At 43.6% G+C, this 18,978-nt stretch overlaps 1 protein-coding gene across 2 annotated transcripts in view; it reads right to left on the bottom strand.

Moving 5' to 3' along the window:
• The window catches only part of FRMD3 (FERM domain containing 3), a 352,765-nt gene extending 337,378 nt beyond the window's left edge, over positions 1-15,387 (bottom strand). The window contains exon 1 of one of the 2 annotated variants that reach the window (XM_005684098.3): positions 14,857-15,354. In XM_005684098.3, the coding sequence (XP_005684155.1) occupies positions 14,857-15,003 (147 nt within the window). In that variant the 5' untranslated portion in view covers positions 15,004-15,354. Of the gene's footprint in view, positions 1-14,856 lie in introns of both variants that reach the window. The other variant, XM_018052405.1, reaches the window with a different exon arrangement.

Here is an 18,978-nt window from a genome sequence, read left to right on the forward strand (position 1 = left end):
AGGTGGTATACGGTGCTTTTTCCTCCTCTGACTCCAGAGATTTTATTACGCTTCTTCCTAAGCCCTCAAAACAAACAGAGTCTGACAAGGACATAGCTAGTACCTAAACAAAAAAAACTTTATGTTCATATTTTTCTAGAAGTTTTCTAAATACCATGGCCTAGGATTACTAAGAACTGACTTCCAGAGTCAATCCGAAGACTACAAGGTAAATTTACTTTGGATAAATAGATAATTCTATGACACCATCCTCTTTTCTTTCCCTTTGTAATTTTTTTAAAGTTCAAAATACACGCAACGTCTGTCCCATGCCAAACTTATAAAGGGAAAAGGAAGATCTCTTTTAATTGTGTAGGAATGTTAGATGGCAAAATATTCAAAAATACCTGAACAACTGATGGTAATTTTCATTTGGAGGTACATTGAGCTACATTAAGCCACATATTAACTACAGAAAAGTAGAGAACTAAAACTGCGGTCCTTCGATGACACTTAAGAAATCAATTTACCTTCTTTACCCAGAAATGTGGTCATTGTGAGGTTTTCTCCCTGTGTTATTAACAGTTGTCAGCGGAAAAGAATTATATCCCTTAGACTACCAAAAAAGATTCAGAAACACAATAACGGTAGTATTTAGCAATAATCCAAGACACCATGCTGCTGCTGCTGCTAAACTGCTTCAGTCGTGTCTGACTCTGTGCGACCCCATAGACAGAAGCCCACCATATTCCCAAGTCCCTGGGATTCTCCAGGCAAGAACACTGGAGTGGGTTGACATTTCCTTCTCCAATGCATGAAAGTGAAAAGTGAAAGGGAAGTCGCTCAGTGGTGTCCGACTCTTTGCAACCTCATGGACTGCAGCCTTCCAGGCTCCTCCATCCATGGAATTTTCCAGGCAAGAGTACTGGAGTGGGGTGCCATTGCCTTCTCCCCAAGACACCATATCTCATCCTAATTTTGCTAAATAGGCAAATTCAGGCAAATCACACCTCTGGATCTCAATTTAATCAACTAATTCACATTATGAGTATACAACTCAAGAAAATCAAGAGGCACATGAACAGAGAGAAAGATGTTGCTAAATAAAGAATCAATAATTCCCAACATCACAACACTGTAGATGATACCTACATATGATAAAGATCACAAAGACTAGCATTATTTTCAGAACAATGGGCAGGCATACATGTAAAACCCAGCCCTCAAAAATAACATAAGCTAATAATATCAAGGAAAAATTACTAGCCAATTTATTGATTAGGCTTTCATCCTCTCTTCTATTAAGAAAGTTAATTAGTTACTGATTTTTTTAAGATTGCTTAATTTTATTATCAATCCATTTGTAACTGATATTGTATTCAAATTTTCACAGTTTGCATGTGAAAATTCTGATTCAGTCAATCCTTTTCACACTAACATTCACCATTATGGCCTAGTGCCTCAAAGATGCAAATTACACTTCTGAAATGAGAGGCAATAGACCAAATCGTAATCTGTTAATATGTTAATTGCTTCCCCTGCAACAGAATAATCATATTTAAAACCTTAGCATAATAATAGATCTATTCAGACAAAGCTCTATCGTACATCTAATATCCAAATCATGTTACCAATATTAAATTATTTCTTTGAGGGATCTTACAGACCTTGAATTTATTTTAATCAACATTCACAATAATCTCCTGGAAACTAAACAGGAAACAAAATTTGCCATTGGATATATCTGAGACTCATTGGAAAAGACTCTGATGCTGGGAGGGATTGCGGGCAGTAGGAGAAAGGGACGACCGAGGATGAGATGGCTGGATGGCATCACGGACTCGATGGACATGAGTCTGAGTGAACTCCGGGAGATGGTGATGAACAGGGAGGCCTGGCGTGCTGCGATTCATGGGGTCGCAAAGAGTCGGACACGACTGAGCAACTGAACTGAACTGAGACACATAAATAGTAAAGAAAAGATAAATTATTGCAGCATAACCATGACATGTTTACTTCAAGTTTGTATCCTTTTGATAGGATTTTAAAATGTATTATATAATGTCCATGGCACTGTCTCAAAGGGTAACTTCCCTAGAGTGAAAGTTCTATGTTTTGTAACTCAGAGTCTTATTGCTTGGAGAGGACTTTTTGTCATTTGTTAGTCCAAGCTAGAAAATGAAAATTAAGAGAAGGAAAGTGCTTTTCCACTGAGACCTCTGAGGCAGCTGCTCTATTTGCGAAATAAAATGGAGAAGCTCTCATTCAGGTGGGAACTGCCAAACAAAGGGAATATGATCAAGCACTCTTGGAAACAATTCCAAAACTCAAACTCCATCGGTTTGATCTACAAGGATGCCCCAAACAGACAGACAAAAAAGTAAGACTCATGTAATTCCTTTCATACCACATGACTTCTACAACCACTTGCGTGAATACCAAGAATTCTCTTTTCTGTGTCTCCAGGTCAGACATCTCTGCTGACTTTCATTCCTTATTTCCCACTGTGTATGTGTGTTAGTTGCTCAGTCATGTCCAACTCTGCAACCCCACAGACTGGGACTCACCAGGATCCTCTACCCGCAGGATTCTCCAGGCAAGAATACAGGAATAGGTTGCCATTCCCTTTGGGACCACAACCCACTCTGGTATTCTTGCCTGGCTACCTGAGAATTCTCTACCCAGATACCCCACAGGTACTATGATGTCTACATGCCCAAACTCCTCCCCTAATCTGCTTCTCCTTTATTCTGTCTTCTCAGAATCAGCTTCATGGGTGTGGGACCCATGCTTTGTTTGATGGTCTCCTCCCTCGCGGTTCAGATGGTAAAGCATCTGCCTGCAATGCAGGAGACCTGGGTTCAATCCCTGGGTCAGGAAGATCCCCTGGAGAAGGAAATGGCACCCCACTCCAGTACTCTTGCCTGGAAAATCCCATGGACAGAGAAGCCTGGGAGACTACAGTCCATGGAATCGCAAGAGTCGGACATGACTGAGCGACTTCACTTTCACTGTGATCTTGAAATTCTTAATAATTTTTGACAAGAGGCCTCAGATTTTTATTTTCCAGTGGATCCCCAAAACTTGTGGCCTGTACTGTATCGGTGACACCATGACCCCTGTCCCTGAAACCAACCACCTGGGACTAATCCAAGATTCCCCCCTCCCCTCATTTCTACATCCAGTCATGCTGACCATGCCCAAGGTTTTACATCAAGCACAAGCTCACCGTGTTCTGCATGCCTTTTTCCCTTCTTCAAAGAACTGATTTTCACTTGCCCTTTAATTATTAATCACGACTCATCTATACCAGAGATACTGATTGATGCCCCAGTCTGATACAGATGCCTCCTCTTGGTCCTCCACCCATACACCTGTCCCTATGTCTGTCATGTTGTCCTTGAATTATTATCTTGTCTCTCTTCTTCCAAATGACTGTGAGCCTCTTGAGGTCTGATTTTATTTTCTTTTTGTCTCCAGTTCCTAGCTCTGTGCTTGGCATATAGAAGATATTTTTAAATGCTTATTGACTAAGATTGAAGTTATTTCAAAAAACCTTTACTAATCCACTTTTGAAAAGCGTGATGACTTGATCTATACAAATGCTCTTTTCCTTTAGAATGAGCTTCATTTTTTCCCAGAGTGATCCTCTCACTTCCCTCCTGCACCTTCAGGCAGAGTCACCAAACAAACAGCTCGAGAGCTTGTATTACACCTCGAAGGCATTTTTCCACTGTCCTCTGGGGTCACAGTCCTCTGAGGTCACTCCTGCCAGTGAGAACAGCTGGGCCTCCTATGCCTCTGGGATCTTCCAGGCATGGCTGGCTCTATACACAATGATTTGTTTGTGCCAAGGAGTTGCCAGAGCTCCTCCACAATGCCACCAAGAGTCCAGGATACAGGAAGGCAAGAGTGGGAAACGTGGCCCAGAGGGACAAGAATTCTCTCATTAACTCTGAGCCCCCATAAACACTCTCACAGACATTCGACACTTCATCAGACTGGTCATTACAGGAAATCCTGTTTGAAAAACAATCTCTTGATTTGGCAGGGGATGGGAGCCAAAAGGAGGCATTTCATCTCCAGCATCAATGTCTAATCAGTACTTCAGTTTATTGTGATAGACACACCTGGATGGAGTTCTTTATTCACTCATTCATTCACTCACCTGCTCAAACATTCACTGACCCTCTACCAAGGGAAATGTGCCAGGTGAGGTATTATCCAGAGAGCTAAGGGTCAAAAAGCTCCACACTCAAGGAAGTTAATATTACTATGAAATAGATAATTTCCATTAAAGCCTTACTATTCCGAATGTGGTTCAGAGAACAAGGCATCTAGAAGCCTGCTGCTGCTGCTGCTGAGTCATTTCAGTCGTGTCTGACTCTGTGTGACCCCATAGATGGCAGCCCACCAGGCTCCCCTGTCCCTGGAATTCTCCAGGCAAGAACACTGGAGTGGGTTGCCATTTCCTCCTCCAATGCATCAAAATGAAAAGTGAAAGGGAAGTCGCTCAGTCGTGTCGGACTCTTCTCGACCCCATGGACCGCAGCCTACCAGGCTCCTCTGTCCATGGGATTTTCCAGGCAAGAGTACTGGAAATGCATAATTTCAAGGCCCTCCTCAGGACTGCCTGAATCAGAAATATGCATTTTAACAATGGCACAGAATATCCATGTGACTATCCGAAACTGCGAAGCATTTACATGTCCCTCCCAGGAGCTGAACGCCAACTCCTTTTAGCCTGAATTAAATTCAGATCTCAGCTGCAAAACCTGCCCTAAGGCTCTTGATCATAATCCCATTTTCCCCCATCTACGGACTCCACATCCAGCTCTCTGCTATTTCATAGGAGGAGCAACTTGCATCCTTTCCCACACAAAGTGGAAACAGAGAAAGGACCATGCTAGCTACGAATGCCTGTCACTCATGCATGTGAATCTCAGATTATCTGTGCAACAAATCCTGATATTTCCATTCCTGCCATGTTTCCAAGACTTCCCAAAATGCCTAGTGAGTACAAGTAACAACTTAAGAATTCAGTGACTGAGGGACTTGATTCAAGCAGTCTATGTGTTAAACACAATGCACTGTTGCTGTACATTTTCCATAATCAAAAGAGAAGTCTCAAAGTAAGACTTCAAATTATTAGAGTTGAAAAAAAATGAGATTCAGCTGGAGAGCAAGTGCAATTGGGAAATGCTTATGACAGAAGAGCCTGCCCTTGATCTTCTACTCTTAACATTGCAATGTACACACACACACACACACACACACACACACACACACACACACACACAGAGGTATATGGTTAATATTTAGAATTTCAAATATACATATACACATTTTTACGCAACGCTGAGATTTTTTACTTAACTGACATCATTTCAAATACTTATAATTTGCAGTGCTGGAGACCCAAGATGCACAGGAGTAGTTCTTTTACTTAGGACTATTAAAATTTTTTCAGGAAGTTCAGTAAATTGACAATCACCAAAACCAGCAATTCTTGAGCTTATTGGCCTCAAAATTCCTTTACACTATTGAGGGTCTATAGAACTTTTGTTTATTTGGGTGATATATCTCAATATTTGCTGATAATTTTTTTAAATAATCAATAATTGATTCATTTAAAAAATAACAAACCCATTGAACATGAACATAAGTAGCATTCTTTTATGAAAAATAGCTTTGTTTTACAAAATAAAGGCAATTAATTGAGAACAGTAACACTTTCTATATTTTTAGCATCTTTAGTGTCTGGCTCAATAGAAGACAGCTGGATTCTCCCATCTGCTTCTGTAGTTAATATGTTGTTATGGCACATATTATCCAGCCTCTGGAAAACTCCATTGTTCACTTACGAGAGAATGAGAGTGGAAAAGGCAATCAACATCTCAACAAGAGTGACATACAGGAAAATAGTTTTTTCAACAAATGGTGCTGGGACAACTGGATATCCACATGCATGAGAATCAAGTTGGACCTCTACCTCACATCATACATAAAAATTAACTCAAAATGGATCAGATGGGGAGTGACTATTAACAGGAACAGTTTTATTTTAGGGGATGATGAAAATGTTATGGAATTAGCAGTGATGGCTGTATATATAGTATATATTGTGAATATACTAAAGCTACTGAATTTTATACTTTAAAATGGTGACATTTATGATATCCAAATCACATATCAGTAAAATAATGAATCAAAGACCCAAATATAATAGCTAAAACTATAAAACTGTTTAAAGAAGACATAGGTATAAATCCCATGACCTTAGGCAACAGTTACTTAGCTATGACACAAAAATCACACGGAAAAAAAAGAAAAAACAGATAAATTGGATTTCATCAAAATTTTTAAAATTTTGACACCATCAGACTAAAAAAACCCACAGAATGAGAAAAATGGCTGTAAATCATTTATTAAATAAGGAGTCTGTATCCAGAATATATAAAGAATTATTAGAACTCAATAATAAAGCAACAATCCAATTTTAAAATAGCCAAAGGATCCAAATAGACAGTTCTCCAGAGAAGATAGACAAACAACCAACAAGCACATGAAATGATGGTCAACATCATTAGCATCAAGGAAATGCAAATCAAAACCACAATAAGGTATCACTGCACACCCACTACGATAGTTTATAATCAAATAGATAATAACAAGTGTTGACAAGAATGTGGAGAAACTGAAACCCTTATACATTGCTGGTGGAAATGTAAAATGTTGCAGCTGCTTGGGAGAATAGTCTGGCTAACTATTCAATTCAAAAGATTAAACAGAGTTACTATATGGCCCAGTAATTTTACTCCCAGGTATATACCCAAGGAAAATGGCAAATTTTACTAGAATATTCACTGCAACATTCTTCAAAATAGCCCAAAAGTGGAAACAACCCAAATTTTCATCAACTGATGGTAAACTGTGATCTATCCATACAATAGAATATTATTCACCAATTAAAGGGAAAGAAATACTGATACACGCTATAACGTGGATGAGCCTAGCAATTATGCAAGTGAAAGAAGACAGACACAAAAGATCATTATGTGACTTCATTTTCATCAAATGGCCACAACAGACAAATCTATAGAGACAAAAAGTAGATCAGCAATTACCTAGGGCTGGGAAGTTTAGGTGGAAAAGGAAGTATGACTATTAAAGGGCATAGGGTTTCTTTGGGGGGTTGTCTGATTGTGGTGATGGTTGCACAATTCTGTGACTATCTTAAAGTTATACACTTGAAATGGATGAATTTTATAGTATGTAAACTATAGTATGTAAAACTCCTAACCTAAATGAGGCAAACAACATCTTAGTATTATTTTGAAAATAGTTTGAACCTCAGGGACCCCCTGAAAGGATCTCAGGGACTCCTGGGGGTCCCCAGAATATACTTTGAGAATCACTGACCCAGACAAAACATCTAGTATGGTAAACTTCCTAGCAGCCATCTTCCCCTCCCCCTCTTTCTCCTTTGGAAGAGAACCCTGATTTCTAGGCATTGACCTCTCTCCTCCATGCAGACCACCACCAGGAAGGAAGCTGATTCCACTGAGTCTGAAGGCACCTTAAGCTACTCAGCACACTCATTTCAATTGATTTCACTCACTGTTCAGGGTGGCAGGTGACCCAGGAGGTCTGATCGAAATGACTGCAGGACTTTTGCTTAGAATGCTGAGTTTGAAGTGGTTTTTCAGTTCCTCTGGAGGGTGTCCCATGAAAGTGTGAGAACTGGAACTACTATAACCATTTCACTATAGTCTGAGGATAAAGCCTCATAAAAAGGCAGGATAGTTCTCAAATTAAGTCCCTTGGAACTGGAACTACTATAACCATTTCACTATAGTCTGAGGATAAAGCCTCACAAAAAGGCAGGATAGTTCTTGAATTAGGTCCCTCAGTTCAGCTCAGTCGCTTAGTCGTGTCCAACTCTTTGCGACTCCATGAATCACAGCACGCCAGGCCTCCCTGTCTATCACCAACTCCCGGAGTTCACTCAGACTCACGTCCATTGAGTCGGTAATGCCATCCAGCCATCTCATCCTCTGTCGTTCCCTTCTCCTCCTGCCGGCAAGCCCTCCCAGCATCAGAGTCTTTTCCAATGAGTCAACTCTTTGCATGAGGTGGCCAAAGTACTGGAGTTTCATCTTTAGCATCATTCCTTCCAAAGAACACCCAGGACTGATCTCCTTTAGAATGGACTGGTTGGATCTCCCTGCAGTCCAAGAGACTCTCAAGAGTCTTCTCCAACACCACAGTTCAAAAGCATCAATTCTTTGGCGCTCAGCTTTCTTCACAGTCCAACTCTCACATCCATACATGACTACTGGAAAAACCATAGCCTTGACTAGATGGACCTTTGTTGGCAAAGTAATGTCTCTGCTTGTGAATATGCTATCTAGGTTGGTCATAACTTTCCTTCCAAGGAGTAAGTGTCTTTTAATTTCACGGCTGCAGTCACCATCTGCAGTGATGTTGGAGCCCCCCAAAATAAAGTCTGTCACTGTTTCCCCATCTATTTCCCATGAAGTGATGGGACCAGATGCCATGATCTTCGTTTTCTGAATGTTGAGCTTTAAGCCAACTTTTTCAGTCTCCTCTTTCACTTTCATCAAGAGGCTTTTTAGTTCCTCTTCACTTTCTGCCATAAGGGTTATGGATATTTCTCCCAGCAATCTTGATTCCAGCTTGTGCTTCTTCCAGCCCAGCGTTTCTCAATTAGGTCCCTACTTAACTCAGAATTTCTGGACATGTGATCCTGTGTGTGTTTGTATGTGTTTGTGTATGTTAGTCATTCAGTTGTGTCTGACTCCTTGTGATCCCATGGACTGCAGCCTGCCAAGCTCCTCTGTTCATGGGATTCTCCAGGCAAGAATACTGGAGTGGGTTGCCATTCCTTTATCCAGAGGATGTTCCCAACACAGAGATCGAACCTAGGTCTGCATTGAAGGCAGTTTCTTTACCATCTGAGCCAACAGGGAAGTGCTGATCCAGTAAATATCTTTAATGTTAAAGCCAGTTTGAATTGGAATTTGTCAGTTAAAAGCACCCAGCTGATATATTGTTCAGTGATGTGGAGCTAACAGGATTGCATCCTCCCCATGGTCAATACACTTTGCCTTTGCTGTGAGGACATCAAGGGATAAGATCTTAGGAGAGTATTGAAATAACATTACTTTTCTGTCAGAATATACTTAACACAAAGAGCTGGCCCATGAAATCTAGGCCTAAATACATCAGAGCTAGACCACGGTATTTAACAAATTGCCTCTCTCTTCTATTCCTTTAGTGTCTGATATTCACTGTACTCTGAATGGCACTCCAGATGAGTCTGATAGAGAAAAGAGTTGAGTCGTCCTTATTAGCAGAACATGTGTGGCTGTTATCCAAACCCAGTGTGGATTTCACCTGCAGCCTCATCATGGGGCCCGATATTGAGCACATATGTATGTTTGCATGTGACCACCAATTCCTGTTAAAACAGATAAGAAACTTAGGATGCAGTAAACAACTTTCTCTTTTTTAACTAAATTAATTAGAATAGTATTCTGCTTTTGGGTGATTTTTTAGCATTTACAACACACTTTTATAGATTTCATCTCAACAACCCAGTGGAGATTGACAATTGAGGAATTATTATGCCTATTTCACAGATTAAAAACAGGAGGCCCAGTGATTCACTTGAGGTCTTACACAGTCAGAAAGTGATGGAGTTTGGGCTTAAAGACATTAGATTCCAAGCCAGAGCCTTCACACTATTTAGGATTAAATCCAATATACCTTCACATAATAGTAAGACAACAGTCAGTATATTTTCATCTCTTACTATGGGCCAGGTATTAAGTACTTGGTATATATTGCATGGGCTTCTCAGGTGTCACTAGCAGTAAAGAATCTGCCTGCCAATGCAGGAGACATAAGAGACGCAGTTCGATCCCTGGTTGGGAAGATCCCCTAGAGACAGAAATGGCAACCCACTCCAGTATTCTTGCCTGGAGAATCCCATGGGTAGAGGAGCCTGGTGGGCTTCAGTCCCTGGGGTCACAAAGAGTTGGACGCAACTGAATGCAACTTAGCATGAGCACTATATATTGCATATTTGATTGTTACAACAAGACCATGAGGTTGTACCATTATTACCCCCACTTTACAGATGAGGAAACTGAAACCAAACTGGTAAAGTGACTTGTCCAAAGTCACCTGACTAGTCAATGCTTAGAGCCAGGGTTCAAACCCAGGCAAGTAGTTCTCTGGACCACAAGCTCTCAACCACTTGGCCATACTGCCACTTCAGCAAGAGCAGAGATGCTTGCTCTACACAAGACAGTGTGTAGCTGCACAGAACCCATGGGCTCAGTAAGAGCTGAACTGATATTTAACAACACAAGCTACAAAGGATTATCCAATAATTGTTCTTGTTGCAGAATTTGATCATACAAAGATTGCCTAAAATAAGCCAGGGCTCAGCTAACATCTCATTAAACGTTACTGACAGTTTTGTTGTAACAATAATTATGACTCAATTTGACCTATTCTGAAAGACACTACTGCTTGCTTAGCCACCAGCAGTTCCCCGCCCCTTAACACACACACACACACACCATCACACACACACACACACCCCCACACCCACCCCTCCATTGCTTCCATGAAGTCAAAGCCCACCTCTCATTATAGAGAGTGAGGAGTACAAATACCAAATATTCACGTTTCTAGACTCTTTTACAGCTAAGTCATGGGTATAGGATTCAATCCTGGGCAATGGGATCTAATGGGAGGACTGATGGGAGCCTCCAGGAATGGTGTTCCTCTATGATAAAAAGAAATGCAAGAGGAAATCCCACCTCTTACATGGTGGATGTGTTAGTACCTGAAGGACATTCACAACCACCTTATAATGAGAACTACAAGTGACAAAGGAGACGTGCTGAGGAGGCAGAGTAGAAAGATGGAAAGCACCTGGTCCATGCACAGCTGCTGAACAACTCTGAAGCTACCCTACCTCTGGACTTCTCATTAGGTGAGATGATAAGTCCTTATTACTCAAGCCACTTTAACTCAGCTGCTTTTTTACTTGCAGCCTAAACATCCTAACTCTCAAGTTGGAGGCAGCTGAAGAGAAGACAGGGCTCTGGATTCTAAGTAAAATGACATGGCTTCAATCTACTTACTTGCCAGGTGACTCAAGTTGCCTAATCTCTTGGCACCTCATTTTCTATACCCACAAAATTGAGAAAATATTCAATAACACAATAAAATGGAGATAACCCAGGACAGGAATGAAAATCACATGAGATAATATGTATATAATCTATCTGTCAATAGTAATGTTTTAGTCAAAGGTAATTGGTCTAGGTAACAGATAAACTATAGACTTTATAAACCAGAGACATACATTCTAACCCAAATCCCTTATTTTACAAAAGAAGAAACACTGATTCCAAATGTCAAATGACTCACTACATGTCACACTGGTTGGTAACATAACTAAACTATGTATCTCCTTATTCTCAACCCAATGCTGTCATGCTGTCCTCATGATGACAGGTAATGAGCTACATTAAATACTGGGTCAGTAGCATTCATTCATTCAGCAAGTGTTTATTGACCACAACTATATGTCAGGTTCAGCTCTAGGTGCTGAGGACTCCTTGAAGAACAACAACCATAATAAGAGTTCCTACCCTCATGAATTTAACAGCCCAGACACAAAGTATGCAATCTATATCTACAAATAATTATTAAGCACGTACTAGGTGCTACACACCTAGTGCCAGAGTTTCTATTCAAATATAAATTTTTATAATTTTCCAGTCAATTCAAAATAATAACAATCATGTTTACCAGGACTTAATAAAGAATAAATAATATGAAAAGTCTACAACTTACACAATAAAAATCAGTATTAAAAATGGCAAGCTCATTAGGAGTGGTGAACACCCTGCCAGCATCTGAAAACGTGGATGGAATGGGGAAGATGACTAGAACTCTACTCTGCTTGAACAGCACAACTGAATCAAAGAAGTGAGAACTAAGCCATGTCCTTCCACAGTCTCCAGACTTGCAGAGTCGGCTCTGTTGGAAAAGACCAGTAGATCCAACTCTGTGGAAAAGACTGATGATGGGAAAGATTGAGGGCAGGAGGAGAAGGGGGTGACAGGGGATGAGATGTTGGATGGCATCACCGAGTCTACGGACATGAGTTTGAGCAAACTCCAGGAGACAGCAAAGGACAGGGAAGCCTGGCATGCTGCAGTCCATGGGGTTGCAAAGGGTTGGACATGACTTTGCGACTGAACAACAATAGGGAACATTCAGCAACTCCTTTCCTTCCCCAGGCCCCTGTCTAGTGCCCTAGACTTTCCTTTTGCTCCCTATCCAGTGGGAATTCCTCTTTCACTCCACCTAAACAGACACATGCAAATGACACAATAAATAAACAATAAACACATTTATTGTTTGTACAGAATCCTAGATCCTATGAAGAGACAGAGCAAGTGGCTATCAGGCTGCTGAGCCATTGCACTGAAAGTTTTCTTTGTCAGTAACCACACAAATCATATACTTTGGAAAAGAATATTTAAAAGCTATTGTTTTGAAAAAAAAGAAAAAACATAACTCACACCTTGCATGAGTTATAGAGGGAAAATTTGTATAACACTCTATACACTCTCTTAACTGTGTGATTCTCTAGACTGGAGGAGGAAGGCAAACGAAACGAAACACAGATGGATTCCCCAGGGCATATACTAGTGACTTCAAAGGTTCTTTAAAAAAAAAAAAAAAAGAAAGAAACTTTGTCTTTGTCCTAAACAAATAGAAAGGTTTTTGTGACCTTATGTTCAGAAGTATAATATCAATTCCCAGGTTTGAAATAGTCTAGGCAGATATAATGTCCAAAATCACCAAAATCACTTTTTGATTCATTTTAATTGATTAAATGATAATCACCATTTGGGGGCAGATGTGCTTCCAAATAAAACATTTGATTTTCTCAAGCAATGCCAAAATCAACACTTTGGAACATAGCATTTTAACCTCTTTGGCATCAACTGGGCCATACAAACTCTAATGTTCCAAACTGTTATTAGTTTGGCTACAATCTACTGTTTGCCAGATCATGAGACAGCACATACATGTCATCTGGGAACTATTTACCCATTCTAAGGAAGATTCCCTCCCACAAACAGAAAAACAAAGCAAAACAAAACAGTAGTGTCAACTCCAAGCGGGACAGGAAAGGGCAGATAGAGGGTGGAGACAGCTCTGAAAAAGTCAACAGCCCCACTCTCTGTGGCTGACCCCTTTATTACCTACATATTCAATACGGGTTAGAGTTCCTGTACACCCACTTTAGGACTTAAGGTAGAATGTGCAAACTCCTTTCTCTGAAATACAAGACAGTACATGCCAAATGTTTCCATGCAACCCTGTGGCAGCAGAAAAACTGCCTATCCCATTAATCCTTTTATTATTAAGTTTAATAGCAGTCCTTTGTTCAAAATGAAATCCAAGATTCTCCAGAAAAGTCAGTGGGAGCCCATTTTAACGGGAGGTCATGGGGCACTACATTCCCGCAGTGAAACTTACCCCGTTGTCATCTTACAAGTTAGGAGTCACTGTCCCCGTGTCACAAGCTCCCACGAAAAGAAAAAAAAAAAAAAGGAGGGGGGGAAGAGGAGACCATTCATTCATTCATTCTTAGTTAACACAGCCCAGAGGCAGATTCTTGCCACTGGGAGACGCTGCTCCCATTCATCTCTCAACAGAATGGGTGCCCAGTGTTTTAAACACAGCTCACTCAGTCTCAGACCTTCAAGACTTGAGTAGGTGAGAAGAGGAAATTCCAGAGATAAATAAGTAAAGATACTTAAAAGTCAAAAGCTAATAATGCTTAACCCTAACATGACCTTTCCAGGTTGTGTGTCCTGAATCTTGGGAGAGGGCACACACCTGCCTACATACACAAACACTGAGAGTGCACTCACACACACACACCCACACACACCATTGCATCTCACAGATCTCCTGCAAGCCCAGAGGCACTTAAGTACTGGAGGATGGAGTTGCCATCAAAGCTGCCTTCGCCTACACAACTCTGGCCTTCTCCAACTTGGTAGCCAGCACATGTCACCAATATCCCAAAAGGCGATTTCTCCCGGGACCCAGGTCCTGCAGCATTCCTTCCCTGCTGGCCTCACAGCCCTTTTCCTTTCCCTGAAACACTCAGATTTCAAAGGATTCCTTTCAAGGTAGCTCCAGTTCGAGCAAAGTGCCCCATCCCTTAAGGCTTGGAGCACGGGGCTGCCTGGCCTCTCTCACTCCCAGGAAACTTCCCTGCTGACCCACGCTAAGAAGTAAAGGCCACCGGTAGAGGGGAGGCAGGGAGCTGGAGCAGGTCCCTGGGACTGAAGGTATCTTCAGTGCCCAGGCACCAGAGAAAGAATGAGTGGATCCATGCTGATGCATGCCTTCTCCACGTGGAAGAAGGAAGACTGGGCGACATGCAGGTACCCCTCTGGGTTCTCAGAACTCATATTTCCCGACAGGTTAGGGAACAGAGGGGTTAGAGTCCCCCCAGGAGGCAGCTGCCCTGTGTCCACTATCCTAGGTGCAGCGAGATGTGAGCGCAGTGTCTAAGCCAGAGGAAGGGGCCCTGGCAATTGATAACGCACACCCGGTGCCTGCGGGGGACAGTCCTCCCCACCCCATCCCTTAGTAGGGCTCCTAGACTCAGAGCGGAGGAAGAGAAATCTGGCTTTCTAGTAGGCCCCCGGGTGGGTTCCTTGCCTCCACGCGCACGCCCACCCGTAGAGGCCCCCGAGTCCCATGCCCGGCGCGTAGTCCACTCCCTCGCCCCGGCACCTGGATGTGGCAGGAGATCTCCGAGTCGTCCAGCAGCCGGATGGTGCATTTCATCTCCTGGCTGAGCGATTTGATGCTGGAGCTCCGAAAGTGGATCATTTTCATGGTCCTCCTGCCTCTCGGCACACAGTAGCAGGAGGCGAACATGCACCGCGGCCCGGGGAAGCGAGCGGGAGGCTCGGGGCCGGCGCGGCACTCGCCCGCGCGGACACACACACACTGCCCTGGACACCCGGGCGCGGCTCAGCCCCCGGACAGCAGCGACAACCGGCGCCTGCAGCCACACATGCCGAGCGGCCAGGGCGCGGCAGGCGGGTCCCTCCCTCTCCACGGTCCCCTCCCTCCGCTCCCTCGCCTCCGCCTCGCCCGCTCCTTTCCCCGCCTCCGCCCCTTGCGAGTGCTCCTGCACCTCCCTCCGCTCGGGCTCGCTGGCCGAAGATGCCCGGAGCCCGTGACCCCAGGCGGGCGCGCGAAGCACTCACTCCCACGCGTGAGGAGCCGCGGCAGGAGAAGGCGGAAAGCGGGCTGGCGCTGGTGGCCGGGACGCCCCGGCAGTGGCCTGCTCCGCTGCCGCCGCCGCCTCTGCGTCAGGCTGGGCCCGGCAGCCTCCTCCCTCTCCGGCCGCGATTGCTCTGGCTCCTGAGAGAGCTCGTCCCTGCCCCGGCTCCCCCACGCGCCCGACAGCGCCCTGCTCTGCTTGGCCCCAGCGACTTGGCAGCGGGCAAGGGGGCGTGGAGGGCGATCCCGACCTACACCCGCAGGGAGGATTCCACCGTGGGAGCGGATTATTGGACCTCAGGAACCCCGAGAGTAGCATGAGGCCCTTGCCTGGCTACAACAGCATTAAGGCTAGTAGACACGGTCGCTGGTACTCTAGAGGATTTTTGTAAGCCTTTGTTTAATATTAACTGAGAGTCAGTCTCCTCTAAGAAACTCAGAACCTTCCTTAATCAGTTTCTCATTTATGTCTCCCAACACCTCGCTAAGATCTTTGGTAGCAGCACTTTGGGCTTCCCTGGTGGCACAGCTGATAAAGAAATCCGCCTGCAATGCAGGAGACCCTGGTTCGATTCCTGGGTTGAGATGATCCCCTGGAGAAGGGATAGGCTACCCGCTCCAGTATTCTCGGACTTCCCTGGTGGCTCAGATGGTAATCCACCTGCACTGTGGAGACCTGGGTTCGATCCCTGGGTTGGGAAGATCCCCTGGAGGAGGGCATAGTAACCCACTCCAGTATTCCTGCCTGGAGAATTCCACTATCAGAGGCTCCTGGCAGCTACAGTCCATGGGGTGGCAAGGAGTTGGATACCACTAAGCACAGCATAGCACACAGCAGTACTTTAGACCTCAAGGAGAAGGTCTTTATCCTGGCCCTTTCCCCTTTGAGATTTCCGTCTGCTCCCCAGGAATGGATTCTATTGCCTAAGAATGGAGGTGTGATGCATCCAGTTTTAGGCCAGTCTCTGCACTTGGGACCGAGATTCCACCTCCAGGATGCTGGGGATGAGAGTCTCCTGCCCTTCTGTCTTTCCTAGGGTGGCTCAGGCCCCTGTGTGATGTGCCCATAGATCCAAGAGGCAGCTGTGGAGGCAGGTGGACTGAGACTGGACGTGGAGACCAAGCCATCCGGCAGTGGGAAAAGAGGGAGATTCTCTCCCTGCTGCCCTTTTCTGAGCTCAATAGGTCATTATTAAGGAGTATTTGTTACAGGAATGGCTCATTGCCCAACTGTCAGCTCTTGCTTCAGAGGCCCCCATCCAAAGATATGCCCTGTCTTTGGGTGGGGAGGGATGGTCTAGTCATTTCACCTAAACTTGATACACTCTGATGGACCATATATACTCTCAGACACCCCCTTGGGGTTGGCTGAGGCTTGCCTGAGGTCTGCATGTAGTCAGATTCCTCCTTCTACCCCCTCCTGCTTCCTCCCTGTGTTGATAGTATAAATACCCTGATGTGAAGAGCTGACTCACTGGAAAAGACCCTGATGCTGGGAAAGATTGAGGGCAGGAGAAGGGGACCGCAGAGGATGAGACGGTTGGATGGCATCATCGAATCACTGGACATAAGTCTGAGTAAACTCTGGGAGATAGTTAATAAGTCTGGCATGCTGCTGTCCATGGGGTCACAAAAAGTCAGACACGACTGAACAACTGAACAACAAATAAATACCCAACAGGCCAAATTCAGTCTCAGCCTTTGCTTCTGGAAACTCCAAACTTAAGATAGGAGATTATTGCTTGTTGCCATTTAGATAGTAGTATGTGGACCTCCATGTGTAGTCTTTCCTGGGCTGAGGAATGTTAAGGCAGGACCTAAAGGGAAGGTCAGTGTGGAGAGTCTGTGACTGCAGTCTTGGCCCAGCTGGGAATTCAACTGGCCAACCCTGGAATCCTGGGAAAGTCTCTGTATTTCTTTTCTCAACTTCAAAGGTGAGCACATCTCACAGGTGGCTGAGAAACTGGGATGAAGCAAGGCGAGACAAGTCTGTACTCTGTAAAGCTCCACGTGTGTATGAGATGGAAGTGTTCAGAGTGTTCCAATCCCATATGAAAAGTACACTTGGGGTTGAACCCAAAGAGCAGTTCTAAGATAGCCTAGAGATCAAGGAAAAGTCACCATGAAAAAGAACCCAAACTTCTCTTTTAAAGCTATATCCTTGTCCCTCATTATTGTAGCAACCTTTTATCTCTGAAAGAGTCATGCTCAATACCCTAAAACGCAATACCCCCAAAATTGAAATTCCTCAAATTTAAAGGAAGCAGAAGAAAGACAGGAGGAAAAAGGACAGAACCAAGGTCACCCAAAGCAGAATTGCAAGCAACAGTCTTTGAAGAAATGAGGAGAATCTGAGATTGGCTATCTGGCCTGGTTTGGAAGGCTGAGATTCAACAACTTGAATGTACAGTTTGGAAGCCCTTGGAATACATGGAAAACAGCTGGGGATATTACCGTATATGGTCACCTGGAGTGAAATATCACTGAAGAGAAGGCTTTTAGAAACTGAGTGGCCATGGTCAAAAAATAACATGAAGAACAAGATGTATTCAAAGAATGAACTCAAGGATAAGCTTAATACTGGACCACTTAAAGAAAAACAATGACACACTCAGAGTCCTAAATTCTCAGTTCACAACCTTTTCACAACCTGTATTCTTTCAATGTCAGAGCTAAAAGTATTCTTTATCAGTTGAATTACTAAAAAGCAGACTCAAAATCTTTTCTACAAGTTGCCAAATGATAAAGTCAATTGAGTTACCAGCCTCACCAGATTTCATGTGGGAGAGATAGTTACCATCAGGAAAGAGTGGGAATCTGGTTGTAGAAATAAATCCATAAAGGAGCATTTGGGTAATTCCTAGGAAATCAAGTCCCCAAGCCCCTCTTGATAGCAGAACCAAAGCCTCTTCCCTTATATTAATTAGGTTGTTCCTGCCTTGGTTGAATACCCTATTCTGATCTCACCTGAGGCAGTTACCTTGGAAAGGGCAGCCAATCTCCTTGCCACACTTCACCCACCAACTCTGACTACTCTCACTCTTTATACTGGAGTCAGATCCAGACACCCACAGAAAGCCAATTACAAAGTCAACCCCAAGGAGAGAAAGAATTGCAAGGTCTTGCTAATTTAAACTGCAAAGTATGTATATAAATAAACCTAAATCTGTTGATTTGAGTGCAGGTCCCAGTGACTCTGGTTTCAATGTACCTTCTATATAAATTGATTGACTTCTCAGCTAAATAAAATGAGAAGGACATTCCCTGATATTTGTAACGGAAAAAGTCCAAAGAATCTAGGAGAAGGAAATACTGAAGTAAATGTTCATATATAGACAGCTCATCTCTCATAATGATGAACCTGAGGGGGGCCTCCACCACGGCTTCTGGAGAATTGTTGGTGAAGGAAGCAACACCGTCTTTGAAAAGTACCACAGTGGCTCTTCTCTGTGACCAGAGGTGCTGTGAAAAACCCTGCAGTTGAAAGGAGCTCCCTGATTTAAATGGAGATAATGGGAACCTGGATTAGCAGAGGACAAATAGTGATACTTAACTTTCAGTGCCTGGGAGGGCATGGGGACACTCATGAGTAGGGGGACCCAAATCGCTTCAGAGTAATATGAC

This window comes from Capra hircus, chromosome 8 (assembly GCF_001704415.2).
Source record: "Capra hircus breed San Clemente chromosome 8, ASM170441v1, whole genome shotgun sequence".
Classification (NCBI taxonomy): domain Eukaryota; kingdom Metazoa; phylum Chordata; class Mammalia; order Artiodactyla; family Bovidae; genus Capra; species Capra hircus.